A 19,991-nucleotide genomic window follows, 5' to 3' on the forward strand; every position below is an offset into this window, starting at 1 on the left:
TGTTGATCTTGCACACTCTTCTGTTATAGGTCACCCATGCAGGTGCTTCCCAGGGCTGGCAGGTCAGAGGTGAGCATGTCAATGAAGTTCCCCTTCCCTTTTGGATGCTTGCACCCAGCAGGGAGCTGTTGCACTGCTTTTCAGTACTTCCTGCCCTGCTACTGTAAGTTCTCTGCTATGCAAATTGGCCCAGCCATAGCTAACATCTCTTATGACAGATTGACGTGAGGAGTTGCTTCAGTGTCATTTCTCAAAGGTACTTTCAAAGTGATGGAAGCAGCAGGGCAGGAAATAATTCAATCTTTGCAGGCAGACAGGTATGTATATGCAGTTACTGGGGAGCAGGTGAGCTGTATAGCTCCAATAGTGCATAAAAATGTAAAGTGTGGGGGTCTTGGCTATTGAGTTACATTTCTTTGTCTACAGTGCCATCTGCTGCAATCTCCAGTAATTACATGTGCAGCTCCGCAGTCTGTATTGCTCACTCCACTGAAAATGACTACAATGAGGAAGGGGCTGAAGAGTATGTTTAACAAAAGAATGGAGACATTTTATTTAACACACTGTATGGACTCTGACAGTGCTCCACACACACACACTTTGTTACAAGAGACCAAACCTATATCCCAAGTACTCAAGGCTCTATCAGCATATACTAACCCAAAGTCCTGGGTTCTAACCCCCATCATGACCCAGGCCATTACAAATGTTCATAGGCAGCAGGCCTGATTACCCTATAGTTACCAGGATGTCAGATTCTGCAGCTCTGGAAAAGGAGCCTATGGAGACAGCTCATGTAGGTGGTCTGCAGCCACTGAAGAGAGGGGATTTTCCCTGAAGCAAGTTATAGTATACTGATACATACCATGTTAAGAGGCATGTAAGCCATGACTAAAGTATATATCCTAGTTCTTGAGTACTTCAAAGGGAGGTCTTGGCAAGCTGTAATCTGTGGTCATAAAATTCTCAAATATTTGAACCCTTTAGCAAATCTTGTGATCGTGTTTGTCTTAATTTCATTATGGCTGGAAAATAACCTAGCTTCTCTTTGGTAATTAAACTTGCTTTCATGTTATTCACCTCACCTGAGGCCTATTCTTTGCTTTCACAAAGAGTGATAGTGTTTTGTGTTTAAAGCACAGGGCTAGGGATCTGATTTTTTTATTCCTACCTCTAGCACAGCACACTTGTAAAAGTACACAGGCTCATGCTTTTGGCCAAGTGGCTTGAAATTCTAACTAAACTATAAGAACTTCAGCAGCAGATGAGAGATGATTTTTTTAAAAAAGAACATTTATCAGATATATGTTGATCACAAACTCACTACAAAACCTAGTGTCTGGGATGAGACAAAATGTATTTTTCGAGCTGTTTGGGCTTTTGAGCGAGGCAGTATAGTCGCTGAAGTACAGGCCTTAGCCCTTGACAAATTATTGCATCTTTTGGTTGTTTCAGATATAAGTACCTTGTCTAACTGTTTGCCCTGAGTTAGTAGGTGGCTTATACATTAATCACTACACCATGACCACACATCATCATGATGATATTATTCTCCATGATTCAAAACTGAATGGCTGGAGTATTAATGCAAAGAGGACACAGTAATCATCATCAGCAAATAGCCATACCTTTATGCAGTCATCCTACTGCCCAGTCTTGGGAAATGTGCTGCGCACCAGCCATGCTGAATGCTTTTAAGTTCCAGTAAAGTGAAGGCAGGGGCTGAGACCTATGCAAGTGTTTTGGATGCTGTTGTTGCCTCAGAGGAAATGACAAATGTATTTCTGGCCCAGTAAAGGCAAGGTAATCCAATAGGGGCCTGGCAGGCAGAGAGACTAACATGAGTGAAGGGAGCAAAAAGTGGTCATGGACAAAACAGGGGTAGATGATTTTTCCTTCTAACGAAGAAGCAATTAAATAAACCAGCTGGTAGAATAAATCTCAGCTCTGTGGCAGCCCTACTGTACACAGATTAGCACAGTCAGTGATCCTCTCGTATATGTGTGCAGAGAAGAGCAATGAAAAGCGATCAGATGCCTCCAGGGGGGCAACTGGGAACCTATGGTGTTTGATTATTGAAGGCAGTGGTTCATGGTCTTTTCCAGTAGCGCTAACCCCAAAGATGCAAAAGTGAGGAGGCTGAATCCCCTAAACGAAGAAACTGGCTTAAAAAGGAGTTTGTTTGTTTCTAAAAAGAGCTGCACTTGAGTTCTTTGCCTTTGGGTTTTTGAACCCTCAGGCTCCACCTGCTGCTGGCTTTTCTCTGTCCCCCCAGAGCCTCATGATGTGACACAGCCTCCGCAGACTGGCAGGGCGACCTCGAGAGACCGTCTGGCGCAGTCCATGGCGCGCAAGGCGGGCCCGAGCACGACCCAGCCCCACCGTGACAGGTGTCTGGTCGGCAGCCTCTGAAAAACCGCCAGCTCCCTAGGCAAGTTATTGCAGTGCTCAAGGCCCCTGCCAGTTCGGGCGCCCCCTGCCGGGAAATGGATGGCGCCCCGGCACGGGCTGGGGCTTTAGGGACAACCCTGCAACTGCCGAGGCCGCAGCGTGACTGGCGGCTCTCCAGCCAATCCGCACCCGGAGCGCAGGGCAGCTCCTGAGCCAGGCGCCTCTCTTCGCCCGACAGCGACCCGCGCCGCCGGACTACATTTCCCAGGGGGCACGGGGCTCCTCCGGCCGCGCGATTGGCGGGGCCCGCCGGAAGGGGCGGGGCCGCGAGGGTAACGGGCCGGTGCGGTGGCGGGTGGCGGTTGCTTGCTGGGGCTGGCTCGCGCCGGGCTCGTGCCTTCTCAGCCCAATGGCTGCTCTGAAGTACGCGGGGCTGGACGACACGGACAGCGAGGAGGAGCTGCCGCCCGGCTGGGAGGAGCGGACCACCAAGGACGGCTGGATTTACTACGCCAAGTAAGGGAGGCACCCGCAGCGCCTGGACTCTGCTGCCCTCCTCCCGCTTCCTGCCCTGGGGGTGGGGGCAGAGCTGCCCCTCCCTCTCCCTTTCCCCCCTGCTGTCCCGGGCATGGGCGACGAACCGGAGCTGCCCCTTGCTCCGCTCCTCCCTCCTGCCCTTCCTGGGATGCATCAAGCTGGCCCTCTCCTGGCGAGTGGGGCTCAGAAGTGAGCCTTCCCTAGACCCTGCCCGGTACCTTTCTTGGGGGCGGGGGTGCACAGTAGCTGCCTGCTGCATCAATCCTTGCTGCCTCTCCTAGGTGTGTGTGGGGGCGGCGGGGGGGGGGGCATGGAGCTGCCCCTCCCTCAGACCTGCGTGCTGTTTCCCAGGTGTAGGTGGGGGGCAGAGAGCTGCCCCTGCCCTACACGCTGTGACCCTAGCATAAACTGAGGGGGTGGGGTGGAGAGGGTGATGGAGCTCTCTGTGGGAGGGAGGGTCATCAGAACAGGGCTTAGTGAAGTCCACCTCTTTCACTGCATGTCAGTTTCCCCGCTCTGAGGCTTACTTACTTCATGGGGATGTTGTGATGATACATCCACTCCTGTGTGAGGTGCAGTAAGGTGCTATGGTAATGGGGGTCGGGAGGACACAAATATATACCTTTAGATAGAGTGAAGGGAAGGGGGCAGGAATGCCCTCCATGTCAGGGGAGACTGGGAGGGGGAAATGGGATAAATTCTGCTTTATATGTGGGGATGAATAAGTCCAATACTAAGCGCACATAGGGATAGCTGGTAAGTGGTTAATGATACAGCCTAGGTAAAGAGAATAGAACTCCAGTGGGAAGACTGTAACACAGGGGTGTGTGTTTGGGGCCAATATTACATTTTTAGGGCTGAGGGTATAACTTTCATGTATTTTGGGATATATGTATACATATATGGGGGCAATAGTGTCCTCTGTAGTGGATCATGGTGCTCTCAATTTTGTCCTGTGCATGAGGAGAGGAGAAACAGATGTCATAATGTGCTGTGTATGGGTGGCTATTGGGAAAGATAAATAGGTAGGGCCCTACCAAAATCATGGTTCATTCTAGTCAATTTCATAGTTATGGGATTTGAAAATTGGTCAATTTCCAGATTTCACATGTTTTCATCTGAAATGTCATGGTGTTGTAAGCATGGGAGTCCTGATCCAAAATAGGATTTTGTGGGAGGGGGATCACAAACCTGTTGTACAGGAATGGCAGGATTGCCACCCTTGCTTCTGTGCTGCCTTCAGAGCTGGGCTCTGAAAGCAGCACTGAGGTGAGTCTGATCTCCCCTGTGCTGCTGGGAGTGCTCCAGGCAGGCCAAGACTAGCACCTAGGGGCCCCAGATGGGGAGCTCCCAGCAGCCCCAGGGAGATCAGATTTCACCGGAAGGGCCAATTTCATGGTCCGTGATGCGTTTTTCTTGGACGCAAAATTGGTAGGGCCCTATAAATAGGGGTGTAGCTCAACCTGGATGTTTAGGTTTATCACAGTTTTGGCCGGGTGATTCAATATCCCGTAGCTGCCACCTTGTGCCATTATGAAAATGTAAACCCTAGACGTTACCATATTCTGGGAATTTAGCAAGAGAGGATGAACTACAATGGTAACTTGTGAGAGGAATTTCCCTGCTTCTCTATTAAAGCTCCCTTAATTGGAGTGGCAATGGAGTAAATCTGTATTGAATATTGAATGATGGCTCCGGTTGTAATGCTAGCATGATCTCCCTTTGTGGAAGGAAAAAAATGTAGTGGCTGTGATTTCTCCTATGTGCTGTCAGATAACTCCTCTCCCTGCTTCTGCCCCCCAAATGTTGAATGAGGCACTTCCTAGTTTGTCCAGTGTGTGAAGACTATAAAAAAATGAATTCTTCTCCACAAACTAAATTATTCATTCTAGATTTTAACTTTTCCTTTACTTCCACTGACTTGAGTGAGCCTAACTTTTGGTAATAATTACTAACATGTCTTTAAGTAAGGTCTCTGTCAGGTATAATTGTGCTGGCAAAAGCCCGTAGTGTAGAGTGGCAAAACTTCACTTTTGCTGGCATAGCTTATTTCTCTCAGGGGGGCTGTAAAAAGCTATACCCAGACTAAGTACAGTTTCACTGATATAAGCTGTGGCCACACTTGGAGTGCTTTCCTGATATAGCAGACTGGTATAACTATGCTGGCAAAGCACTCCTAGTGTAGATCTGGCACATGCCACTTTCATTTTATTCAATAATTAAAACAATATACTAAATCACAGGGGAAGTACTTTATGCATAAATAATTTATGCAGTGTAATGATTATAATTTTCTCCGTGATATTTACATGGCAATGATTTTTTTTAAACCTGTTAACTTCCTAATTAAATCTTACACTTGCCATGTATAGAAAATAAGGCCTAAAGTCCCTACACCCTCTCAGTTCTCCTTGCAGGTTCAGGGCCTTATTTATTCCCAATTCTTCCTGTCCGTTTCCTTTGCTGACAGTGGTTTTAACATGTACCTGTATTTTCTCCCATTACCAGAAACATCTAACTTTATACTACATGTGTTATGACTAAGTATTTTAGTAACTTGCCAGGATGCAATGTAAAGTAATAATATTCCTCTGCATATGTGCATGTCAGAAACGATATTGATCGTATAATTAATTTTTTGTATGAATCTGATCACATTTTCAATATTTCTAGTATGCACACACAAATAGATTGGGAGCTTTATTCACTGTATATGATGGAGTTTGTGCAGGGATTCTAAAAAAGTATAGAATTAAAATATGCTGCCTTTCCACAAAAATGTATTTCTGATCCTTTCCGTTTACAGCAGTATCAAGCTGTCCCCCCAGTCTGTTAGTGTTGTACAAGGCCTTCTCTCTGTATTCTATGTGTCAGCAGTTACAATTGAGCTCTCTTTCTCAAGTTCTTCAGGCAAACTATGGTTTGGTAATTCCTGTAATGACCTTAATTCTTGTGGAATAAAATATAAAGAACACCTTGTACCCATGTTTGAATTAAGGCAGTCCAGGATAATAGGCCTTCCCTAGCTCCGCATAATGTCTCACCACGTGCCTCCCTCCCCCTTTGGAGTGTCAGGGAGTGGAGGAGGTGGGGCCACTCCAGTGGGAGAGGTTGAGCTATGGTGTGGGGCCTTGGGTGCCCCTCGGAGCGAGCAAGAGGCAGTAGAATGGGGCCCCCTTTTTTCTCTTGTGGTATTTGAGGGGATCCTCTTTCTTCTTCCCCACTGAGAGGTACAAGTAGCAGCAGGGATGCAGCAGCAGAACTTAATCCAGCTGTTGGAGTGTTTCAGTTTAAGTGGGCACGTCTAGTCCATCCTACTCTTTTTTCTTCTGCTGAGGTGGTGTTGGCAGAGGCCTCCAGAGCAGTGGGTTAACACCCCATTGAGATGCAGGGTCAAGTCTACCTCACAGAGCTATTGTTTCTGCCTGTCTGCAGACTCAGGCGGACGTCACTGCAGCAGTTGGTCTTGGGGCATGCTTTTAAGCTTTTCTTCCTAGCTATGAGGGCTAGAAATGTACTTTTTTTAAAAAAAAAAAAAAAAGAGAGATTCTGATTCAGTAACATACTGGTGTTCTAAGCATGGGTCTATAGTCTATATGCTTTAATATGGCCCTGCTTGTTTATCAGAGCCCAAATATAGAAAGCTGTGTGGTATCGTTAAATCTGTTCATGAATATTTTTCAAGTGAATAATAGCTCTGTGAAGTAAAGGCTGGGATATGATGCCATTATCAACCTTATTAAATGAACCAATTAATGAATAAATCAGCTGTTTGCTGGCCTATAACTAAGTACTCTTCATCCTTTTAGGTTCACTGATAAATTTCTCATAAGTTACACTTGCTAAGGTGGGAGTTCCAACTCTTTTACACCACACCTTACATATGAAGATTACGTGGCAAAACTCTGAAAGGGATTTTTGTGACTTCAAACCTTTCTATAATGTATTCCTATTGGAATCCTGTGGATCCCCTTCCTGCTTGCATATTTTCATGCTCTTCCCTCGTCAAGCCACCAACTTTTTGGAAAAGACATTTGAGGGCATTAATATTGCTCTTTAATCATCCAGGGGGGATTGCTTGCTGTCTGCCAGCCTGAGACATGAGATCCAAACTTGTGTTCTTTTCTCTCTGCCTGTTTTTCTTGAAAGCCTGGCACCATAGAATCTATTTACCTGAGGCAGCACTCATGAAACTTCTTTTAAACAGGGAGGGATATTATTAACTTGTAAGGGGAATATATTTCTTTCCTCAAGAGGTTTACCTCACAGAAATATATAACCAGAATGAACACTGCTTTGATGTTTTATTGTATTTGAAGGTAAATAATAGAAATGCATCTTTAAGCTACTTTTTAATTGTCCGTTAATTTTTTTTTAAACAGTCATCTTGAAGAGAAAACCCAGTGGGAGCATCCTAAATCTGGAAAGAGAAAACGAGTTGCAGGAGGTTTGTGTTGGGCTTTTGTAACATAGTAAGTTGCAAGTAATGATCAGAATGGATGGAGTATCTAAGTGGCATATTTATGCTGTCTTTGTCCCCAGTCTTGTCAGCCACTTTATATAAGCAAAGCCCTGTTGATTCACTGGGACCCCACACGTTTGCCAGGGATCTGTGCACGTGGATCAGTTTTTATGACTGTATTTCTACATAAAGGCAAAGAATAGGTGAAAGTGCAAAGGTCTTCTGTTTACTGCCCTTGTAAAGGATATAGAGACTTAGGGCAAGATATGTGAATTGTGCTATGGCCCCTTTCCAGCACTTGGGGGACACAAAAGGTCTTTATTCCTGCTGTAAATGCCCAGCAGAGAATTCCTCTTGTGTAGGGGAATTCCCTGTCAGTGTGTCACTGTCACATGCCCCTCACATCTGGTGTAGGTATGTGTCAAGGAAGGAGTGGTTAGGAAGAGGACATGACAGAACTTTAGAACACCACAGCAATCCGCCACTGGGAAAATGCCCATTTAAGCAGCTTGTGTCAGTGGCTCATGTTAGAGCACTCCAAGCCATGCTCACGCTGTCTGTGAGCTAATATCTCCCTCCCTCTGCGCTGAGCCAAGCTCCAGCACTGAAGAAAATAAAATCATTTGTTTATTAGTGTGAGCTCATTTTGCTTACCAGAAAGATCCTTGGCCAGGGGAAAACTTCAACGAACTTTGAGGATAAATGAAAACAGTGCATTCTAAAGGAGGCAAAGTTATACATACAGAAAAACAATCTTGCATTAAGAGTAGGTGATGCATGAAATTAACATTAAAAATAGTCTAATATTAAAGGGATATTAGTAACTTTTTGGTGGTGGGGGGAGAGAGCGCATTAGAAATAGGCATGGCAGGGTGGGACTTATCACTAAATTTGAACTTTTGTATTTGACCTTTTATTTATCTTATTGTTAGCAAAATCTTTAACTCCATTAAAGAAAGGGATAGGTTGATCATGTGCTGCTGATGTCTCATGTTTCATATAGTGTCAATAATGTTCACATACCTAATTAGAATGTTTTCAGTATATCTGAACCACCAACCTGATGAACTACAACTGATATTTTCAGCCAAGTTTAGTTTCTTTGAAATAGCAGGAAAATTCCTTGATTTTTTTTTTTTTTTTTCAACATTTTAAGGGGTATTTTGTAATAACAAGATTTGTTTTGTAGGAAAATACTCTGTTTTACCTTTTCCCACTTCTTTCCTTTAACATATTGTATCCCTAATATAGTATTGTCTGCCATACACTGGGGCTCATTCCCATATCTGATATATAGTGTGCATTATATACAATATTTTAGAATCCAGTATTTTGATAGCTACTGTGCTTGATCATGCATTCACACTAGCTCTATCCAAGATGCACAGAACATGTGCAACATAAAAAGCAGGATCGAACCCTGCAGGTTTGTACTGCAAATAAAGTCATTTGTGGAAGGACTACTAGCCTCCTGGAAATATCTCTGTATCCTTGTTAGTAATGACCATCTACCACATCATATTGTTTGTTCCAGATCTCCTGCATATTATACCTTTTATTTGAGAACCTTTCCTTTGTTTTAATGGTGAGCAGTTCATGTTCTTTAAACTTAGCTTCCGTGTTCAAGTCAAGCAGGTAAGTGTGCTAGGCATGAAACTGCGTGTGTATATTTCACATATTCAGCAATACCAGGAGTTATAGCTTCTTGTAGAAATTGCTTTGAAAAACTTTAAATGTGACCAGACTCTCAACAGCTGTATAGAGAGATATTTTCTGTATTCTTCTAGATCTGCCATATGGGTGGGAGCAAGAAACCGATGAAAATGGACAAGTGTACTTTGTGGAGTAAGTACTTGAAAATGTAGAGCATGAATTAATAGGAGGGTTGATGACACATACAAGATTTAGATCACTCTAGTGAATTGCAATGCTATGATTATTTGAGTTAAATACACAGAAACCAGTAAACAAAAACTTATTATTGAAACTTTTAGGCATGTAATAAATCTACCCCCCTCCTCCATTTTAGTAAATTGTTTCATGTAAACAGAAGTATAAACTTGCAGTGCAGAATTAAGAGTGACTTGAACTTAATTCTATTACAGTATAATTGTGATATTTAATGAATTCTCAATAGGTTTCCAGCACACTCGCCTACCTAAACAGAAAGTAGAAAGAATCTAGAAACAAATTATTGGTAAAATGAATTTGGGGAATAACAATAATAATGAAATAAGAATAATGGAGTTATTCAAAAAATTGGGGTTCCCACACAGAACAACCAATTATATGTTAATTTCCTCTGTTGTAAAATCAGAAGATAAAGAATTGTGAATTCTTCATATAACATATTGTGACTTTGATTGACCAAAACTCCTAACTCTTCGAAGTGTGAGTAGGTGATGATCCCTCATCTGAGGGTAGCCAGAAAAATCATTTTAAGAAATGCAGTAGGAATTTGATTTAGTGATCGCAGCTCAGAAGGATAATTATATGGATCAGTTTTTGTAAAGCAAAACCTGTTTCACTTTCCATATGTGACTGCATATATAGACTGCCAAGCTTCCATGATTGATCGGTCTGTTTTTACAATATGGTAGTGCTCAAAATGTATTGGATGCTGTGCAAAAAGAGATGGAACAATCCCTGCCCTGGAGAGCTTACAGTTTAAAAGATAGAAAGAGATTAAAGGAAACAGAGGTTGAGCAAGGAGCAATGGCAGGAGGGGTGAGATCACAGGAGCAAGGAAGGATCACAAGGAACACTGAGTCTGACATTGAATAGACATTGGTAGAAAAAGAAAAAAGGGAGGTGGTATCAATAAACAATGAATCAGCAGAGAGAGGAGATTTACGGTCCAAACTAGAATGTAGAGACAAGTGGAGTACAGATGATGTGAAGTGATCAGAAGTGAGTCAAGAATTTTCTGACAGAAAATGCAGTTTCTGCGAAACAGAAATTTTCCATGGTTGGCAGGAGATCTTAAATGAAATATTTCACTTTTGGGTCAGTTCAACTCAAAATAGAATAATTGAAGTTTTGTTGAATTGAATTTTGAATCAGTTCTATAAAATGTCAAACTGCATTTCTCCATCAGCAGATTGCCTTATGGGAGTTGTAGCTCAGGGCCCCATCCTATGGGCTGAGCAGGGCTGAGCTCCCTGGAGACCTGCATCTCCCATAATCCAATGTAGATTTCCCTCTAACCAAGTTCTGCTTGATACATCATGGGAGATGCGGTCTGGGTAGGGAGCCTGAGCCAGAAAGGAGAACGGGGGCCTCAGGCTTCTGAAATACAACACCCAAGAGTCAATGCGTCACAACAGGAAAATGCAGTTTAATACTGAAGTGACTGAAAATGAAACATTTCTGTTCACTTCAGTTTCAGGAATGTTGAAATGTTTCCATTAAAAATGTCAAAATGAAACATTTCATCCCTTTTGAATTGAAAATGTTGTGGGAATATCTTTTTGGGGGAAAATGTGGGCATTGCAATTGAAATGTTGGAATTTCCTGTGGGACAGAAATCCTGAATTTCACTTGGCTCGATTGCTCAGTCAGGTTGGTTCTGCTGTTCCTGGGGCCTGGCTCTGACCAAGGATGAAGATGCTGCTTCTGTTCCTCCTGCAGCTTGTTTGGCTGGTAGGGATGTAAGAACCTAAACGTTTAAACGGCAATCTGCTGTTTAAAGGCACTTAAACGGCGGATTACCATTTAAACTGGGAGGGAAGCGAGCACAGCTGGGCTTGGCTCCCCGTGTGCCAGAGTAGCTGGGCAGTTCTTGCTCCCGGTGAGGTGCAGAGCCCAGAACAGCTACCCCCGCACATGCGGAGCATGGGGGGAGAGCTGCAGCGGGGCTCGGCTCCCCATGAGCGAGAGCAACTGGGCAGCTCTTGCTGGTAGAGTGGCGCAGAGCTCCCCACGAGTGAGAGCTGCCCAGCTATGGCTCTGCACATGTGGCCGGGGGGGAGTCGCAGCTAGGCAGCTGTCACTTGGCAGTGAGGAGCCGATCCCAGCATGGCTTCCCCCCCCCACACACACATTTAACCATTTAAATGTTCTGTTTTTATTCTAGCACCGTCTTACTAGCTCTCATTTGACAGAGTTAGCACACAGTGAAATTCACAACATGTTGTAAACAGAACTTGACAGTAGCAAAGCAATGAAGAGCTCACACTGGAAAGAGAGAGAGAATTATGGAAGCAGGCAATCTCATATAAGCCTGACTCAGGCTGGCCTCCTGCCCTGCTGTTTGTTCCCACATCACATGAGAATAAAGCTGACTCAAGCACATTTCTCCCTCTGTTTGGATAACATCTACCATTGTGTAACAAGGTGGAGCTGCCATTGTTTAACAAAGGTGGAGGTTTTGTTGAGTACTGAAATACTGCCTGAAAGAGATGCCAGTGATGGAAAAATACTTCACAACTCCTCTGAGAGAGGATGAAGTTTTGGTTAAAACACAGGAATTGGAGTCGTGTGATTTGGGTTTTAGTTGCAGCTCCTCCACAGGCTAAATGTTCTCTGTTGACTCACTTCATCTTCCATCTCAGTGAACTGAGTATCATAATCCTTATATATTTGATATAGGTGTTGTGAAGCTTAATTTGTTAGTTTGTGAAGTGCTTTGGCACTGCAGTGTTTCAAGTGTAGACAAGCCCTAACTCTTAAAAGTCTTTGTTCTTGAGGTTAAAAAGGAGAGAACAAGTCACATGTTCTGTTTGTAACATTCTTGGCATTAATAAGACATTCTGTTCATTAGAAAATGTGTAACACTTCAGTGTTTCCCTAGTGCTTGCAACATTACTGCACAGCATAAAAGAAACAGAAATCTTGAAATTTTTGAAATCTTGTTTTTGATTTTTATAGCCATATAAACAAAAGGACTACATACCTTGACCCAAGACTGGCATTTACAGTTGAAGATAATCCAATGAAGACTACTAGTAGACAGAGATATGATGGGAACAGTACTGCAATGGAAATACTTCAGGGTCGTGATTTGAGTGAAAAGGTGGTTATAATCACTGGAGCGAATTCAGGAATAGGTAGGTCAATATGACAATTACTTATTATGGTTCATCTAGTTGCAAGCAGTTTATACCTAACATTGATTAGCTATGTTTAAAAATTTAATTCTGGATTGAATTTACATCCATTATTACAAAGATTAAGTTGCTTGGAGAACTAGTTCTCCCAAATAATCTTTCTCATTCATCTACAATAGTTTGTTGTGTGGTGGCATTGATAGAGGTATAGGCAGTGTATAGGTAAGGCATTTTCTTTAGCTACTGATCAGGTTTTTTTCCAAATAAGAACAATTTTTGAGGTTTAAGAAGTACTTAGTTATTTTTTCTCTCAGAAGAGGGTCCCGTAGATCTCTGTCATCCTCTCTCCCCCACCCCAGCCACGGACTTGGTTTGAGTCATTGCCACTATGGTTGTAGTAAAAGTAAGCTATACAGGATGTCTCTTCTGTTTCTGCTGCTTAATTTTTTTTGAGGCGCCAATGTTGCGAAGACAGTTAGATGGGAACTGGGTATCAAACTTGATTCTCTCTCAGACCAGTGCAAGTAATGCACTGAGCCCTCCAAAATTGTATATAAAATTTAAATTGCTGTTAACTGTAGAACTATCAACAGCAGTGGAAGCAGGATAACTGGTACCTTGAGAGAGTGTCTGGATTTGTATTGTTGTCTCTCCTCCTTTTCCCCAAACAATTTAAGGATTCACTTTGCAGTTCTATGTGGCCATAGTTAAATACATGCACCTCAGGACTAAGTGATGGCTACCAATGGCTACTACAGAGAGTGGCAACATATTAATCTATCAAGCTAACAGGAAATTACAGTTGAACCCCATTTATCCAACCTTTCATTATCTGGCTCTCTGTATTAACCAGACAATCGGCGCACACAGGTCCAGAAGCAGGCGATCTCTCTTGTGGCCGCTAGATGGTGCTGCAGTCTCACACTTTTCCATTCTCTGGATTATCTGAATTTTTGATTCTGATCTGGCCCCAGTCCCAATTAGAGCAGATAAACAGGTTCTGCTGTATAATACGAGGAGAATAGAAGCATCAGTGGGTGGGTGTGAGATGAGGCAGGAAGTATTGCTGGCTATGTAGACTGTTGAAACTCTTGAGTAATTTGTTTTGCTGTTTGCTCATTTTTATTTTGAGCATTTTCCTCATCTTGGTAAATAGCCAGATAAATAAGGCTCCCTGTCTGACTGGAGCATTTGTAATATTAATTACAAAAGTGCATCTGAAAAGGCTGCACAGAATAATTGACATTCAGCAGTCTTCCAACCTCATTGAGCAGACTACTTAGCAACTCAATTGTGCCTGAATGATGCAGATCCAATGGGTGACCTGATCCTTATCCACCACTCTGACACAGGTCAGGGCAATGCAACAAATGTGTGGCATTAGTGAAGTGAAGTGAACTAAACATTGGGCTCATGCTGCTTCAAGTTGTGAGGATATAAGGTTCAGAAAACCTGGAAGTCCAGACATTTCTCTCAGTTGAACTTAAATTGCATGTGAATGCTTGAGGTGAAGATGCAGCTTGTGATTCTCAAACCTCTCAGCTGCTGTAGTGACTTTGATATCACTGCAGGTTCCATCTCTGCATCCGGCACTAGTTACCAGCTGCCATAGAGCAAGGCATTGCAAAGGTCAGGCCCTTGCACCTGATGTTGTGAGACTTAGAGTGTGTCTGCAGTAGAAACGTAAAATGACCTGTATTAGGTCGACTTACAGCCATCCCAGTAATTACTGTGGTGGTTCATGTCCGCACTACCATCCTTAGGTCAGTGGTGAGCATCCTCAGCAGGAGTGCTTCCACCGATCTAACAGGGGCAGTGCTAGTGAGCTGAGAGTCTGGTCTTTCAGCTCTGCTGGCAGCTCCCTACTGGGAGCCTGGCTGCCCCATAGGCTTCTGGGATCCCGGCAAGCTGTCCCTTCCCAACTCCCTGTTCCCTTAGGGGTGCGGAGGAAGCCACTGGGTCTTCTCCTCTCCCTATTCCCTGCTGGGAACTGGGGGAAGCCACCCCGGGGATTCTCGCCCCTGTTGGGAACCTGGGGAAGCCACCCCGGGGATTCAGGGGCAAGAACAGGGATCAGTTGACAAGGCTGCCCCACTCCTGGTGGGGAGTAGGTGCGGGCACCCAGGCTTCTTGCTCCAGTGCCCAGCCTCACAGTACCTCACAGGAGCATTCTGAGGATTAATTAGTTCATGTTTGTGTAGTGCTCTGAAAATAAAGGACTTGGCTCTTTGTTTTTTAGTTTGATTGGATGTTTCAGAGAAAAATGATGTTGTGTTCCAGTAGCTAAAACGTGATTAAAAGGAAATCACGTTCATTTGTTCAGTCTTGGGAGTTTGAAATATTTTTGTTTATGCTCAAAAGTGTCTTTTGTACGTCTACATTGATGAGTTTGGCAAAATAGATGTTCAAACACATATGAGAACACATTTTAAAAAAAACAAACCCAAAACACCCCAGAATAAAAACCCCCTTTCATTCACCAACACATATCAGTTGATTATACAAAAGGTAAAAAACCCAAACTGTTCTTGGGCTGATAAATTTCTAATAATTATTTTGCGGTATTAATGCATGGAAGCTTATGCAGGTTACTAATTACTAGACTTATTATGTAATCATCCTGATTTAGTAAATGCATGTGGAAAAAAAAATCACTTTCAAAATGTGTAATGTCATTATTATCATTGAGGGGTAAGGGAGGAAAAAACAAAGATGCAGCATGTGTTTTTAAAAAAAAAAAAAAAAGACTTCTGGGGTTTTAAGCATATTAAATGTACAACCTCTGTGTTAAGACTGGCCTGGTAGCATTGAGCAAGATCGGACAATCTAGGGAATTGTTACTATAATTCAGACTCCATGGAATGCAATCCTTTTCTGGACAAGAGAGTTTCAGATGATTGAGGTTTGAAAAACTTAGTTACAGTATCCCCAAGAAGGCTGAAACTCCAGCTCAGGGAGTTGATGACTGACAAACCACTATTGTGAAGGTCAATGAGAGTTTTGCCTTTGACTTCGAAGGGGCCAGGGTTTCACCTAGTCTAGGTTTATCTTCAGTTGGGCCCCAAAAGCTAAGCAACTAAATAAATTGTGTGAGAGCAATTAAATAAGTTATCTGTTTTTCACAGGGACAAAGTTTCTACTGAGGTAACTAAGAGTTGTAGGTGCCCTTTACCTGTGAAAGTTGAGCCACTTATTTATTTATTCAAATATTGATTTCTTTTATTTTTGATTGGTGTGCTCAACCTTAGATCTCAAGCTGGGAAATGTTGGGTGAAATTTTGGCTCCATCAAAGTCCTTGGCAAAATTCCCATTGACTTTAACAGGGTAAGGATTTCACCTATTGTCCTTGACCTCCGTGCTCATCTGTAAAATGGGAGAAATTATATCTACTACAGAAGTCTGCTGTGAAGATTTCTGAACACCTGTGTAGTTCTTAACAAAGTGTTCTTTGTTATCTTACTTGATGAAACTGATCAACAATCTATGCCTGTAGTACTAACTGTAGAAGTAGTGGTGTATTTTCTGCGGCTCTTCTTTCGATGTGTCCAACTCTCAGACAAATTATTTCTCCGTCCCTTCAGATATTTCCTTTAACTTTTGTCCTTTAACTTTTCCAGTCTGAGGTAAACTTGCTAATCCAGAGGTGTGTTTAGAATATACAATGAATAAATGAAAGTACATCAAATTTATGGTGAAAAGAATTTTATTAAATGTATCCACTAGTTGCTTGAAAAAGTTAAGAGTCAATTTTTCTAAAATACTTAGATTTTATCAGGGAGTGAATACTTACTAACTTCTTTAAAATTAAAGCTGGTGTTTGTGTTATGAGGCTGGTAAATATCAAACTACTTTCTTTTTTTAATTTTACAGATCTCTTCTGACCAAGTGATAAACATTCTTTAGATCTTGCTTAGTTTTAGCCAGGATTGTATTTTCATGTTCTAAATATTGCGTCAGAAAATGAGTTAGTTATTTCTGCACTGCAACATTATATTATGATTGATTTTTAACTTCAGCTATGGATGGCCTGGTAGTGTTAACCCATCCATTTCCAAAAATAGACCCTATTCCTGCAGAGACTTACTCATGCACAAAGTAGTTCTTTTTGAAAGTCATCGAGACTACTTGCAATACATAGAGTTAATGGTTAATGCATAGTTAAGCTCCAGTCCTGCAAAAACTTAAGTTTGGTTCCAAAGAAAAAGAGTCCTTTAGTTTGCATCTTGGCTGTACTTGCATGCAAATACAGAAACAAATTTGAAATAATTATTTTTGTTTTTTCCTCTAGAGGGCTGTACTGCCCTTCGAAAATATTAAACAATAGAGAGCTTTTATATTTTTCTCCTCCTCTGTGGGTTTTTTTTGTTAAATACTCTTGAGTTTTTTGTAATGTATATTATGTGTTTTTTAATTATCAGTGCTGAAGTTCAAAGTGTGAGAAGTATATTAACTGTTTCATTAAGTTATATTGTGTAAGATGAAACAATATTTTCAGCTTTATTTGCAATCAGTTTTGCCAAATTAGCCAATATGCATATTTTTTAGTAGTAATTGTTTATAATATCAGGGAGACGATGGTGTGGCTTATATATTTGTGGGAAGCTTAATAACACAAATAGTGTGCATTTTAAGGCTCATTTAAGGCTACACTATATGACCTTGAAACTACATGTACCTCAGCTTCATTTTCTTTATAGTACACATTGCGTACTTAACCTATTGTGAATATTAGACTATGTAAGAACAGCAAAATGTAAATGACACAGTACTACTTATGCTGTGTTACTGGCATGTTGTAGTGGGACAAAAAGTGTATCTTTTTGTGCTGGTGCAGACTTTGGAAAACATTTTAAAACCTCCCATCTTATGAGGTTGTTCTTTTAATCTCTTTTTATGCTTTACAAAACCATCATGCACAGGACCTTTTTGTATTCAAACAATGAGAAATAGTCCTATTTTGGTTATATCAAGGTCACAAGCAATATATTAATTACACATCCAAGGGGATGCCCAGATCAAACACTGAGGTGACCTCAGAAAATTAAAAGCATTCTTGGCTTTGAGCAGCTCTACTTTTTTAACCAAATACTGAAAAAATTCCAAAAACTCTTGTACTGTACATGAACTGTCCCATGCTGCATTTGCTTAACTCTTGATATACAAAGCCTTTTTTCAGTCCATAAACTTAGTGGAAATGTTTTCAGATCAACTGTTTCAAAACCAGTGACTGTGTATTAATACTTTTGTTAAATAGAATATTATTTTGTATTGCAATATCATCGAGAGACCCCAGGCAGGAGTGAGGTCCTATTCTACTATGCACTGTTAAACACACATAAGAGCTTTCATTCTCCACTAACATATAGTGTAAAAAATCATCTTGTTTTTACTATTGCCAGTACAAAGGTGCAGTATTAGAAAGTTTTGTAACAGCATATTGGTGCCTAGAATGAGGATATGTTCTTTTAATATATCAAAATAAAGCATCTGCTGTATAATTTATTAAGCTGTTTTGGATAACACCCTTGGATTTATAGAGGCTTTATAAAGGTGTGTATTTCCCTTCTTTTTCCCCACTTGTCTGAATTACCTGCTTTTTAGGTGGGCTCTCTTGTGTACTGGAGTTTGACTTGCATGTCATTACCAGAACACTAGCCTGAGATGCCATTAATAAAGATTAAATAGCGGGTTTAATTAGTTCCTAGTTTTGTAGTATAGTACTTAAGTTTTAAAAGCCAGAAGTCTGTCTTGGTTTACCATTTTAAACAATAATTTAAATCCCAAGAGAACAGGACATGCCTCATTAAGGCTTGCTTATACAAACAAGGAAAATGCTAAGCAACCTGCATTGCTCATCTTAACTACTAAAATATAGTTAGCAGCTATATCCCTTTAGTGTTTCTTAAATTGATTTATACTACACCCATTGCTGACTCTTCTGTTGCTTAAACAAACAAGTAGTATTTGCATCAGGCCTATGGAGTTGGGAATAAATTCTCAGTACTATTAGCTAAAACTCTTCACTTTGGGCATACCTATTAGAACTGTATCCTAGGTACCTTTTCAATGGATTGTGTGTGTAATCAAGTGTATTCTCAATACCAAATGCTGTAGGTAGGGTTCATTTATGACGTTTGTGTGTTCCTGAATGTTTGTGTGTTCCTAAATACATCTCAGTATTGTAAAATTTTACTCACCCCAAGAAAGTAACATATCTTGACAAGCGAGTAGCTTATTAATTTGCTCACTGTCAATATTGTGATCATGTATGGGTGATGAGATTTTGTTCATAGGGGGTCACGATATTTAGGTGATCGTACTTATCATGCACCTTTGACTGTCTTACTTGCCCTTATCCCACTAATCCATCTCACTTGGGACTTGAACAGTTCAAACCTGTGATCAGTATGGAACAGCTATCTTTTTGTGAAAATCAGTCTGCTCTCCAAAATCACAAATTCAAATTGCTCTCTGCCCAGAGAATTAAAAATGAGCCTTGGACCAGTGACACATTGGAGGTTTGGTACCTTCAGGGGAATATGTGAATTTCAGATAGTCCCAAGTTTCCAACTATCTCCCCACTTCAGTTAAATGCATTAAGACATATGTACCCCACACAGGTGATGAAAGGGCTCACTGGAACTAGAAAGCTCAATTAGGGTACCTGGAAGTGGGCTGATCACCCCCCACCCTGAAAGTTGAGTCCTTAGCTGAGGAAGTAGCTAGACGGTTAGTATAAAGAGAGGAAGCCTAGAGCAGAAGGGGGGGAGGGGTCTGCGGTGAGATGCTGAGGGAAAGGACAGTTTCCTGTAGTAGTCCGTGAAACAGGAAAAAAGACCCCAGAGAAGAAGGCCCAGAGGAGGAACCCCTGGCGCCACTATTCTGTATAAGGGACAGGGAATTCGGAGGGAATTCAGGAGGGCTCTGGTACTTTCAAGAAACATAGGGCGAGTAGACATTGTTTGTATTGGTCCTTTGTTTGGGCCATACGTACTCCAATAGGGGATTCTGGCAGTAAGCCCCAGAGCCCTTCACTGGGAAGGAAGATTAAGACTGATGAAGAGCCTGGGGTCACAGAAGGCAGCAGAGCCAGAACCTCTTGAGTTACAGTTTTGACCTTAATGATTTGCGGTGTCCAAATTAATAAATTATGCCATGAGATGCGTGGTGTTAGCTGAAAAGTGTTGGAAAAGTATTTTTGAGGAGCTTGGAAAAGGGGATGCCTGCAATGCTATTATCAGCCACAAAGGCAGCTCTCTGAGATGGCAACCCTCCGCGTGACACACACATGTGCACGCACATTCACCTTACATTTAGTCCTGGGTGATTGCAAAGCTTCCCTCATAACATAGTTTTAGACAGAAAGTCATGGTAGTAACTTCAAGAGGCTTTTTTAATTTTTCTGTATCTAAAGCTTGTACGTGTGGACAAAAGCTAACAAAGGTCCCTGCTCTAGTGATATGATGCTTGTGTGCAGATCCACCTGGTCACATCACACTGCAGGATTGAGACCAATGGCAGCTTGTTTTACAGGTGGAATGATACGTCATAT

General features: G+C 41.9%; 1 protein-coding gene across 12 annotated transcripts in view; it reads left to right on the top strand.

Moving 5' to 3' along the window:
- Positions 1-2,747: 2,747 nt before the first annotated feature.
- WWOX (WW domain containing oxidoreductase) overlaps positions 2,748-19,991 on the top strand; it is a 642,196-nt gene continuing 624,952 nt past the window's right edge. For all 12 annotated transcript variants that reach the window (XR_010918332.1, XR_010918333.1, XM_067540119.1 and 9 more), the window contains exons 1-4: positions 2,748-2,907; positions 7,311-7,375; positions 9,178-9,235; positions 12,260-12,438. Coding sequence is in view for 10 of the 12 variants with exons in the window: in XM_067540119.1 (XP_067396220.1) it covers positions 2,801-2,907; positions 7,311-7,375; positions 9,178-9,235; positions 12,260-12,438 (409 nt within the window). In the remaining 2 variants the exon portion in view is untranslated. The remainder of the gene's footprint in view (positions 2,908-7,310; positions 7,376-9,177; positions 9,236-12,259; positions 12,439-19,991) is intronic.

Source organism: Emydura macquarii, unplaced genomic scaffold (genome assembly GCF_026122565.2).
Source record: "Emydura macquarii macquarii isolate MOO-44397 ecotype Brisbane River unplaced genomic scaffold, CSIRO-AGI_Emac_v2 contig_561, whole genome shotgun sequence".
Classification (NCBI taxonomy): domain Eukaryota; kingdom Metazoa; phylum Chordata; order Testudines; family Chelidae; genus Emydura; species Emydura macquarii.